A 12,604-nucleotide genomic window follows, 5' to 3' on the forward strand; every position below is an offset into this window, starting at 1 on the left:
AAACACAGAAATGAAACAGGTTTCAGCAAAGGGAGGCCAGACTAACTAAACAGACTGAGGATAGGAAAAGTATCTTTGCGGTCAGCACAAAAAACTACAAAAGACCACGCAGAGTGTGCAAAAACTCTCTGGGATGCCACTCTGCATCCCAGAGCTTCCAGCTAGCAAGGAAAAAACATGATAGCCAGCTGGACAAGGAAACAATGAACAAATAATTAACTAGCAGGGACTTAGCTTCTGCTGGAGTAGACAGGTCACCAGAAAGATCCAAGAGCGTACTGAACCAGTACAAGAACATTGACAGCTGGCATGGAGTAAGATCTGAGTGGAGTTAAATAGAGCAGCCAGCCAAAGAACAAACTACGTCACCTGTGGAAGGAACCTCAGAAGCAGCAGCTCCACTCACAGCCACCAGAGGGAGTCCATGGACAGAACTCGCTGAAGTACCATTCATGACCACAGGAGGGAGTTCGATCACAGAAGTCACAACACCTATCCTGGATCTCATCATACCTAACAGACCGGACATTCAGCGTCTCCCACTCACACACCACCTCCTCACCTCGCCCTCTATCTGTCGGAGTCCCGCAAGGTTCAGTTCTTGGGCCCCTGCTCTTCTCCATTTACACCTTTGGCCTGGGACAGCTCATAGAATCTCACGGTTTTCAGTATCATCTCCATGCTGATGACACACAGATCTACATCTCTGGACCAGATATCACCACCCTACTAACCAGAATCCCTCAATGTCTGTCCACTATTTCATCCTTCTTCTCCGCTAGATTTCTAAAACTTAACATGGACAAACCAGAAATCATCGTCTTTCCCCCATCTCACACGACCCCCCCAACGAACCTATCCATTACAGTAAACGGCTGCCCACTCTCCTCAGTCCCACAAGCTCGCTGCCTCGGGGTAATCCTTGACGCTGATCTCTCCTTCAAACCACATATCCAAGCCCTTTCCACTTCCTGCTGCCTTCAACTTAAAAATATTTCACGGATCCGTTCATTCGTCAACCAAGAATCTGCAAAAACCCTAGTCCACGCCCTCATCATCTCCCGCCTCGACTACTGCAACCTCCTGCTCTGTGGCCTCCCCTCTAACACTCTCGCACCCCTCCAATCTATTCTAAACTCTGCTGCCCGACTAATCCACCTGTCCCCCCGCTATTCCCCGGCCTCTCCCCTCTGTCAATCCCTTCACTGGCTCCCCATTACCCAGAGACTCCAGTACAAAAGCCTAACCATGACGTACAAAGCCATCCACAACCTGTCTCCTCCATACATCTGTGACCTCATCTCCCGTTACTTACCTACACGCAATCTCCGATCCTCACAAGATCTCCTACTCTGCTCCCCTCTTATCTCCTCTTCCCACAATCGTATACAAGATTTCTCTCGCGTATCACCCCTACTCTGGAACTCTCTACCACAACACATCAGACTCTCACCTACCATCGAAACCTTCAAAAAGAACCTGAAGACCCACCTCTTCCGACAAGCCTACAACCTGCAGTAACCACCGATCGACCAAACCGCTGCATGACCAGCTCTACCCTCACCTACTGTATCCTCACCCATCCCTTGTAGATTGTGAGCCCTCGCGGGCAGGGTCCTCACTCCTCCTGTATCCTCACCCATCCCTTGTAGATTGTGAGTCCTCGCGGGCAGGGTCCTCTCTCCTCCTGTATCCTCACCCATCCCTTGTAGATTGTGAGTCCTCGCGGGCAGGGTCCTCTCTCCTCCTGTACCAGTTATGAGTTGTATTGTTCAAGATTATTGTGCCTGTTTTTATTATGTATACCCCTCCTCACATGTAAAGCGCCATGGAATGAATGGCGCTATAATAATAAATAATAATAATAATAATAATAACTCAGGATCAGTAATGTATGTACACAGTGACTGCACCAGCAGAATAGTGAGTGCAGCTCTGGAGTATAATGCAGGATGTAAGGATCAGTAATATAATGTATGTACACAGTGACTGCACCAGCAGAATAGTGAGTGCAGCTCTGGGGTATAATACAGGATGTAACTCAGGATCAGTAATGTAATGTATGTACACAGTGACTGCACCAGCAGAATAGTGAGTGCAGCTCTGGGGTATAATACAGGATGTAACTCAGGATCAGTAATGTAATGTATGTACACAGTGACTGCACCAGCAGAATAGTGAGTGCAGCTCTGGGGTATAATACAGGATGTAACTCAGGATCAGTAATGTAATGTATGTACACAGTGACTGCACCAGCAGAATAGTGAGTGCAGCTCTGGGGTATAATACAGGATGTAACTCAGGATCAGTAATATAATGTATGTACACAGTGACTGCACCAGCAGAATAGTGAGTGCAGCTCTGGAGTATAATACAGGGTGTAACTCAGGATCAGTAATGTAATGTATGTACACAGTGACTGCACCAGCAGAATAGTGAGTGCAGCTCTGGAGTATAATACAGGATGTAACTCAGGATCAGTAATGTAATGTATGTACACAGTGACTGCACCAGCAGAATAGTGAGTGCAGCTCTGGGGTATGGTATAATACAGGATGCAACTCAGGATCAGTAATTAATGTATGCACACAGTGACTGCACCAGCAGAACAGTGAGTGCAGCTCTGGGGTATAATACAGGAGGTAATTCAGGATCAGTAATGTATGTACACAGTGACTGCACCAGCAGAATAGTGAGTGCTGCTCTGGGGTATAATACAGGATGTAACTCAGGATCAGTAATGTATGTACACAGTGACTGCACGAGCAGAATAGTGAGTGCAGCTCTGCAGTATAATACAGGATGTAACTCAGGATCAGTAATGTAATGTATGTACACAGTGACTGCACCAGCAGAATAGTGAGTGCAGCTCTGGAGTATAATATAGGAGGTAACTCAGGATCAGTAATGTATGTACACAGTGACTGCACCAGCAGAATAGTGAGTGCAGCTCTGGGGTATAATACAGGAGGTAATTCAGGATCAGTAATGTAATGTATGTACACAGTGACTGCACCAGCAGAATAGTGAGTGCGGCTCTGGGGTATAATACAGGAGAGAACTCAGGATCAGTAATGTAATGTATGTACACAGTGACTGCACCAGCAGAATAGTGAGTGCAGCTCTGGAGTATAATACAGGGTGTAACTCAGGATCAGTAATGTAATGTATGTACACAGTGACTGCACCAGCAGAATAGTGAGTGCAGCTCTGAAGTATAATACAGGAGGTAACTCAGGATCAGTAATGTAATGTATGTACACAGTGACTGCACCAGCAGAATAGTGAGTGCAGCTCTGGAGTATAATACAGGAGGTAACTCAGGATCAGTAATGTAATGTATGTACACAGTGACTGCACCAGCAGAATAGTGAGTGCGGCTCTGGGGTATAATACAGGATGTAACTCAGGATCAGTAATGTAATGTATGTACACAGTGACTGCACCAGCAGAATAGTGAGTGCGGCTCTGGGGTATAATGCAGGATGTAACTCAGGATCAGTAATGTAATGTATGTACACAGTGTCTGCACCAGCAGAATAGTGAGTGCAGCTCTGGAGTATAATACAGGATGTAACTCAGGATCAGTAATGTAATGTATGTACACAGTGACTGCACCAGCAGAATAGTGAGTGCAGCTCTGGAGTATAATGCAGGATATAACTCAGGATCAGTAATGTAATGTATGTACACAGTGACTGCACCAGCAGAATAGTGAGTGCAGCTCTGGAGTATAATACAGGATATAACTCAGGATCAGTAATGTAATGTATGTACACAGTGACTGCACCAGCAGAATAGTGAGTGCAGCTCTGGAGTATAATACAGGATGTAACTCAGGATCAGTAATGTAATGTATGTACACAGTGACTGCACCAGCAGAATAGTGAGTGCGGCTCTGGGGTATAATACAGGAGGTAATTCAGGATCAGTAATGTAATGTATGTACACAGTGACTGCACCAGCAGAATAGTGAGTGCGGCTCTGGGGTATAATGCAGGATGTAACTCAGGATCAGTAATGTAATGTATGTACACAGTGTCTGCACCAGCAGAATAGTGAGTGCAGCTCTGGAGTATAATACAGGATGTAACTCAGGATCAGTAATGTAATGTATGTACACAGTGACTGCACCAGCAGAATAGTGAGTGCAGCTCTGGAGTATAATCCAGGATATAACTCAGGATCAGTAATGTAATGTATGTACACAGTGACTGCACCAGCAGAATAGTGAGTGCAGCTCTGGAGTATAATACAGGATGTAACTCAGGATCAGTAATGTAATGTATGTACACAGTGACTGCACCAGCAGAATAGTGAGTGCGGCTCTGGGGTATAATACAGGAGGTAACTCAGGATCAGTAATGTAATGTATGTACACAGTGACTGCACCAGCAGAATAGTGAGTGCGGCTCTGGGGTATAATGCAGGATGTAAGGATCAGTAATGTAATGTATGTACACAGTGACTGCAGCAGCAGAATAGTGAGTGCAGCTCTGGAGTATAATACAGGATGTAACTCAGGATCAGTAATGTAATGTATGTACACAGTGACTGCACCAGCAGAATAGTGAGTGCAGCTCTGGGGTATAATACAGGATGTAACTCAGGATCAGTAATGTAATGTATGTACACAGTGACTGCAGCAGCAGAATAGTGAGTGCAGCTCTGGAGTATAATACAGGATATAACTCAGGATCAGTAATGTAATGTATGTACACAGTGACTGCACCAGCAGAATAGTGAGTGCAGCTCTGGAGTATAATACAGGATGTAACTCAGGATCAGTAATGTAATGTATGTACACAGTGACTGCACCAGCAGAATAGTGGGTGCAGCTCTGGGGTATAATACAGGATGTAACTCAGGATCAGTAATGTAATGTATGTACACAGTGACTGCACCAGCAGAATAGTGAGTGCGGCTCTGGGGTATAATACAGGAGGTAATTCAGGATCAGTAATGTACGTACACAGTGACTGCACCAGCAGAATAGTGAGTGCGGCTCTGGGGTATAATGCAGGATGTAAGGATCAGTACCTGGTAAATGTCTCCTGCATTCTCCCTCTGCCTTGTGGTGACACGTACAGATGTTTTTATAGGCTGGTGTCATACTGAATGCCTCCGTTAGATGTCGCTGTTGTCTTGGTGAATGCTGCCGGATGGTGATAATTTTACAGACTCGCTTCTGTAGTTCCAAGATATCTTGCTAGAGGGCGCACGGATGCGGTGAGCTCCCGGCAGGTGTCACTGTCCTCTGTCTGGTTATGGTGCTGCTGATGCTTCTTCTCTCCGGCAGATGGCGACTTCATCCCTCCTCTCCTCCCGCTCAGGCCCTCGGGCCGCGTCCATAGTAACGGGCGGCTGTGAGCGGCGGGAGAGCAGAGCGCAGTGCGCAGGCGCTGGAGGAGACGGGAGCGGAGCGGACATGGAGAGGAAAGAAGTGGCGGCTGCGACGGTGAGTGGCGGCGATGTCCGTGAATGTCAGTGTTCCGTCATCACCGGTGTGTTATAGCGCCCCCTACAGTCTGTGTCATGTCTGCACTGAGCTCGTATACAGTGTGCAGAGGGCGGAGTAAGTGCGGACACAATGTACCGGAGCCGCAGCCGCACGTAGTGAGCACGGTGTGTATTGTGTCCTGTGTACAGTGAAGTGCGGCTGTCACCAGCTGCGTCTATGGCTGTGTCCCCTGTGTGCAGACCCTGTGCATGTCGCCCCCAACTGTCGCCCCGGAGAGCGTTACCCCTCCCCGACAGCCCCGGGACACGTCTCCCCCCTCCCCGACCGCCCCGGGACACGTCTCCCCCCTCCCCGACAGCCCCGGCGCACGTCTCCCCCCTCCCCGACAGCCCCGGCGCACGTCTACCCCCTCCCCGACCGCCCCGGCGCACGTCTCCCCCCTCCCCGACAGCCCCGGGACACATCTCCCCCCTCCCCGACAGCCCCGGCACACGTCTCTCCCCTCCCCGACCGCCCCGGCGCACATCTCCCCCCTCCCCGACAGCCCCGAGACACGTCTCTCCCCTCCCCGACAGCCCCGGGACACATCTCCCCCCTCCCCGACAGCCCCGGCACACGTCTCTCCCCTCCCCGACCGCCCCGGCGCACATCTCCCCCCTCCCCGACAGCCCCGAGACACGTCTCTCCCCTCCCCGACAGCCCCGGGACACATCTCCCCCCTCCCCGACAGCCCCGGCACACGTCTCTCCCCTCCCCGACCGCCCCGGCGCACATCTCCCCCCTCCCCGACAGCCCCGGCACACGTCTCCCCCCTCCCCGACAGCCCCTGCGCACATCTTCCCCCCTCCCCGACAGCCCCGGCACACGTCTCTCCCCTCCCCGACAGCCCCTGCGCACATCTTCCCCCCTCCCCGACAGCCCCGGCACACGTCTCCCCCCTCCCCGACAGCCCCTGCGCACATCTTCCCCCCTCCCCGACAGCCCCGGCACACGTCTCCCCCCTCCCCGACAGCCCCTGCGCACATCTTCCCCCCTCCCCGACAGCCCCGGCACACGTCTCTCCCCTCCCCGACAGCCCCTGCGCACGTCTCCCCCCTCCCCGACAGCCCCGGCGCACGTCTACCCCCTCCCCGACCGCCCCGGCGCACGTCTCCCCCCTCCCCGACAGCCCCGGGACACATCTCCCCCCTCCCCGACAGCCCCGGCACACGTCTCTCCCCTCCCCGACCGCCCCGGCGCACATCTCCCCCCTCCCCGACAGCCCCGAGACACGTCTCTCCCCTCCCCGACAGCCCCGGGACACATCTCCCCCCTCCCCGACAGCCCCGGCACACGTCTCTCCCCTCCCCGACCGCCCCGGCGCACATCTCCCCCCTCCCCGACAGCCCCGAGACACGTCTCTCCCCTCCCCGACAGCCCCGGGACACATCTCCCCCCTCCCCGACAGCCCCGGCACACGTCTCTCCCCTCCCCGACCGCCCCGGCGCACATCTCCCCCCTCCCCGACAGCCCCGGCACACGTCTCCCCCCTCCCCGACAGCCCCTGCGCACATCTTCCCCCCTCCCCGACAGCCCCGGCACACGTCTCTCCCCTCCCCGACAGCCCCTGCGCACATCTTCCCCCCTCCCCGACAGCCCCGGGACAAGTCTCTCCCCTCCCCGACAGCCCCGGCACACGTCTCCCCCCTCCCCGACAGCCCTGACGCACGTCTCCCCCCTCCCCGACAGCCCCGAGACACGTCTCTCCCCTCCCCGACAGCCCCTGCGCACATCTTCCCCCCTCCCCGACAGCCCCAGGACATGTCTCTCCCCTCGCCGACAGCCCCGGCGCACGTCTCCCCCCTCCCCGACAGCCCCGGCACACGTCTCTCCCCTCCCCGACAGCCCCGGCACACGTCTCCCCCTCCCCGACAGCCCCGAGACACGTCTCTCCCCTCCCCGACAGCCCCTGCGCACATCTTCCCCCCTCCCCGACAGCCCCGGGACATGTCTCTCCCCTCCCCGACAGCCCCGGCGCACGTCTCCCCCCTCCCCGACAGCCCCGAGACACGTCTCTCCCCTCCCCGACAGCCCCTGCGCACATCTTCCCCCCTCCCCGACAGCCCCGGGACATGTCTCTCCCCTCCCCGACAGCCCCGGCGCACGTCTCCCCCCTCCCCGACAGCCCTGACGCACGTCTCCCCCCTCCCCGACAGCCCCGAGACACGTCTCTCCCCTCCCCGACAGCCCCTGCGCACATCTTCCCCCCTCCCCGACAGCCCCGGGACATGTCTCTCCCCTCCCCGACAGCCCTGGCGCACGTCTCCCCCCTCCCCGACAGCCCCGGCACACGTCTCTCCCCTCCCCGACAGCCCTGGCGCACTTCTCCCCCCTCCCCGACAGCCCCGGGACATGTCTCCCTCCTCCCCGACACACGTCTCCCCCCTCCCCGACAGCCCCGGGACATGTCTCTCCCCTCCCCGACAGCCCTGGCGCACGTCTCTCCCCTCCCCGACAGCCCCGGCGCACGTCTCTCCCCTCCCCGACAGCCCCGGCGCGCGTCTCTCCCCTCCCCAACAGCCCTGGCGCGTCTCTCCCCTCCCGGACAGCCCCGCCGCACTTCTGTCACCTCCCTGACAGTCCTGGCGCGCCTTTGTCCCCTCCCCGACGCGCGCGTCTCTCCCCTCCCCAACAGCCCTGGCGCGTCTCTCCCCTCCCGGACAGCCCCGCCGCACTTCTGTCACCTCCCTGACAGTCCTGGCGCGCCTTTGTCCTCTCCCCGACAGCCCCAGCGCGCGTGTCTTTCCCCTCCCCGACAGCCCCTGCGCGCGCGTCTTTCCCCTCCCCGACAGCCCCAACGCGCGTGTCTTTCCCCTCCCCGACAGCCCCAATGCGCGTCTTTCCCCTCCCCGACAGCCCCAACGCGCCTCTCTCCCCTTCCCGACAGCCTCAGTACACATGGCCCCTTCGCGGTATACTGAGATCCATCGGCCTGTGACAAAACATATAGGGGCCGGGATGGGCTCGTGTGCGGGGTTCGGTGCTGGTGTTTGTGTGTTCTACTTTTACCTGAGAAGTAACCTGCAGAGATTCCCTAATGATGAGCCCTGTGCCTGCGGGAGCTCCCACCGGGGGCGCCACCTGTATGGCCTGTACCTCAGCAGCGCGTGCGGCCAGGAACACTGGTGACACGTGAGGGGCGAGGATTGATCGGAGTGCTTGTACCAGGCAGCAGAGAAGCACCATAGTGTGGGGTGGTCACCCGTCATCCGAGAGGCAGGCCGGACCGCAACCAGAGGCGGATTATCAGATTCTACAGCAATTACCTGCAACGCTTCGGGTCGAGAATCCCTTCATCAGGCAGCGTCGGGAGGGTCCTGGAATCAGAGGATGAGGCGGAACTGGAATTTTATAGTGAGTCTCTGATTTAGGTGAAACCATGACAAGACTGGAGTATAAGGGGTGTGGTCTCATTATTATATCAGTGATGTCATCACCGGGGGCGGGGCCGATAACCTCACATATACAGGCTAATTTTCAGCTGAAGTGTAGTACACGGTCTGTTTAGTTTCCTCCGCGGCCTCCGTCCTCTCCGTTCCCCTCCCCCTCGGCCTCTGCGTCCCCCTCTGCCGCGGCCTCCATAATCTCTGTTCCCCTCTGCCGCGGCCTCCGTCCTCTCCGTTCCCCTCTCCCTTTGCCTCTGCGTCCCCCTTCACCTCGGCCTCCATAATCTCCGTTCCCCTCCGCCGCGGCCTCCGTCCTCTCCATTTCCCTCCACAGCGGCCTCCATCCTCTCCGTTCCTCTCCAGCACGGCCTCCGTCCTCTCCGTTCCCCTCCGTCCACTCCTTTCCCCTCCGCCACGGCCTCCGTCCTCTCTGTTCCCCTCCGCCGCGGCCTCCGTCCTCTCCGTTCCCCTCCGCCGCGGCCTCCGTCCTCTCCGTTCCCCTCCGTCCACTCCGTTCCCTCCGCCGCAGCCTCCGTCCTCTCCGTTCCCCTCCGCCGCGGCCTCCTTCCTCTCCGTTTCCCTTCGCCGCGGCCTCCATCCTCCGTTCCCCTCCGCCGCGGCCTCCGTCCTCTCAGTTCCCCTCTGCCGCGGCCTCCGTCCTCTTCGTTCCCCTCCGTCCTCTCCGGTCCACTCCGTTCCCTCCGCCGCAGCCTCCGTCCTCTCCGTTCCCCTCCGCCGCGGCCTCCGTCCTCTCCGTTCCCGTCCGCCGCGGCCTCCGTCCTCCGTTCCCCTCCACTGCGGCCTCCGTCCTCTCCGTTCCCCTCCGTCCACTCCGTTCCCCTCCGCCGCGGCCTCCGTCCCCTCTGTTCCCCTCCGCCGCGGCCTCCGTCCTCCGTTCCCCTCCACTGCGGCCTCCGTCCTCTCCGTTCCCCTCCGTCCACTCCGTTCCCCTCCGCCGCGGCCTCCGTCCCCTCTGTTCCCCTCCGCCGCGGCCTCCGTCCTCTCCGTTCCCCTCCGCCGCGGCCTCCGTCCTCTCCGTTCCCCTCCGCTGTGGCCTCCGTCCTCTCCGTTCCCCGCCTCCGTCCTCCGATCCCCTCCGCCGCGGCCTCCATCCTCTCCGGATCCTGTCCCCGTTTCACCCTCCGTGTTTCTGGCCCTCCTCTTTGCATGCGTTGATTGTTCTGAGCGTAGGTTGTCAGGTGTCGCGGCGCTCGCCGGTAACGAGTTTCTATAATTAGCGGCTCTGACACCTGCGGCTCCGCATCGATGGAAACAAAACAAGCGAATGTTTGCTAATGAATTAGTTTATTATGAATCCTCACTATAGAGCCGCCTGATCTGAGAGGGTCGGGGGGCGCCGGGGCCTCTTTTGTCTTTCGGTGGTTACATCAGACATGGCGGCTCCTCTCCTCGGTGTCACGTGTTGTGCACTAATTATCGGCAGGTTGCGTCGTTGCTCTGTGTGCGGCAGGGGAACATCCGGCCTAAAGCACGGCCACATGTGCAACTGATCATAGGGGAGAACACGACCCCTGGCAACCAATCAGAGCACAACTGTCAAGTCACAACATGAACGCTGGCATCTGATTGGCTCATATGGGTAGCTGATCCTCTATGCCTCGGCCATTCTCTCACAGCTGAGGCCTATTGGGTCTTTGACCAATCAGAGCAGCTTTTAATTTCTGATTTGCACTGAAAAATAAAACTAATGAAAGCTGATATCTGATTGGTTGCTGTGTATGACAGAGGCCAGTTATGTGGTTTTCGTCTGGGGACAGGTGACGTGAAGACCCTCAGCACGGATCTGTGCAATGGGGGCAATAGATCTGGTGATCTGTCTCATAGAATCACCTCAGATTACAGATATTCAGGAGACGTCCTGCGGTCAGTGATCGGTGATTATGACCCCGCGTAGAACTGATATATTACTAATACCGGTGTCCTGTAGGGAAAGAAAAACGATACAGATGTGGCGCCCTCTGTATGCTGACTGATCCCCCCACAGTCTGTGCCGGACCCTCTATACTTCATGTTGTATGCTGACTGATCCCCCCGCAGTCTGTGCCGGACCCTCTATACTTCATGTTGTATGCTGACTGATCCCCCTGCAGTCTGTGCCGGACCCTCTATACTTCATGTTGTATACTGACTGATCCCCCTGCAGTCTGTGCCGGACCCTCTATACTTCATGTTGTATGCTGACTGATCCCCCCGCAGTCTGTGCCGGACCCTCTATACTTCATGTTGTATGGTGACTGATCCCCCTGCAGTCTGTGCGGGACCCTCTATACTTCATGTTGTATGCTGACTGATCCTCCTGCAGTCTGTGCCGGACCCTCTATACTTCATGTTGTATGCTGACTGATCCCCCTGCAGTCTGTGCCGGACCCTCTATACTTCATGTTGTATGCTGACTGATCACCCTGCAGTCTGTGCCGGACCCTCTATACTTCATGTTGTATGCTGACTGATCCCCCCGCAGTCTGTGCCGGACCCTCTATACTTCATGTTGTATGCTGACTGATCCCCCCGCAGTCTGTGCCGGACCCTCTATACTTCATGTTGTATGCTGACTGATCACCCTGCAGTCTGTGCCGGACCCTCTATACTTCATGTTGTATGCTGACTGATCCCCCCTGCAGTCTGTGCCGGACCCTCTATACTTCATGTTGTATGCTGACTGATCCCCCTACAGTCTGTGCCGGACCCTCTATACTTCATGTTGTATGCTGACTGATCCCCCCTGCAGTCTGTGCCGGACCCTCTATACTTCATGTTGTATGCTGACTGATCCCCCTGCAGTCTGTGCCGGACCCTCTATACTTCATGTTGTATGCTGACTGATCACCCTGCAGTCTGTGCCGGACCCTCTATACTTCATGTTGTATGCTGACTGATCCCCCCGCAGTCTGTGCCGGACCCTCTATACTTCATGTTGTATGCTGACTGATCCCCCCGCAGTCTGTGCCGGACCCTCTATACTTCATGTTGTATGCTGACTGATCACCCTGCAGTCTGTGCCGGACCCTCTATACTTCATATTGTATCCTGACTGATCCCCCCTGCAGTCTGTGCCGGACCCTCTATACTTCATGTTGTATGCTGACTGATCCCCCTGCAGTCTGTGCCGGACCCTCTATACTTCATGTTGTATGCTGACTGATCCCCCCTGCAGTCTGTGCCGGACCCTCTATACTTCATGTTGTATGCTGACTGATCCTCCTGCAGTCTGTGCCGGACCCTCTATACTTCATGTTGTATGCTGACTGATCCCCATGCAGTCTGTGCCGGATCCTCTACACTTCATGTTGTATGCTGACTGATCCCCATGTAGTCTGTGCCGGATCCTCTACACTTCATGTTGTATGCTGACTGATCACTCTGCAGTCTGTGCCGGACCCTCTATACTTCATGTTGTATGCTGACTGATCCCCCTGCAGTCTGTGCCGGACCCTCTACACTTTATGTTGTATGCTGACTGATCACTCTGCAGTCTGTGCCGGACCCTCTACACTTCATGTTGTATGCTAACTGATCCTCCTGTAGTCTGTGCCGGACCCTCTACACTTCATGTTGTATGCTCACTGATCCTCCTGTAGTCTGTGCCGGACCCTCTATACTTCATGTTGTATGCTGACTGATCACTCTGCAGTCTGTGCCAGACCCTCTATACTTCATGTTGTATGCTGACTGATCCCCCCGCAATCTGTGCCAGACC

The 12,604-nt window shown here is 56.1% G+C and overlaps 1 protein-coding gene across 2 annotated transcripts in view; it reads left to right on the plus strand.

The window, feature by feature from the left end:
• The first annotated feature begins 5,352 nt into the window (after positions 1-5,352).
• Positions 5,353-12,604, plus strand: part of ALMS1 (ALMS1 centrosome and basal body associated protein) — a 60,539-nt gene continuing 53,287 nt past the window's right edge. For both annotated transcript variants that reach the window (XM_069745082.1, XM_069745083.1), the window contains exon 1: positions 5,353-5,458. In XM_069745082.1, coding sequence (XP_069601183.1) covers positions 5,429-5,458 — 30 coding nt within the window. In that variant the 5' untranslated portion in view covers positions 5,353-5,428. The remainder of the gene's footprint in view (positions 5,459-12,604) is intronic.

The sequence above is a fragment of the Ranitomeya imitator genome, chromosome 1 (genome assembly GCF_032444005.1).
Source record: "Ranitomeya imitator isolate aRanImi1 chromosome 1, aRanImi1.pri, whole genome shotgun sequence".
NCBI classification, from domain to species: domain Eukaryota; kingdom Metazoa; phylum Chordata; class Amphibia; order Anura; family Dendrobatidae; genus Ranitomeya; species Ranitomeya imitator.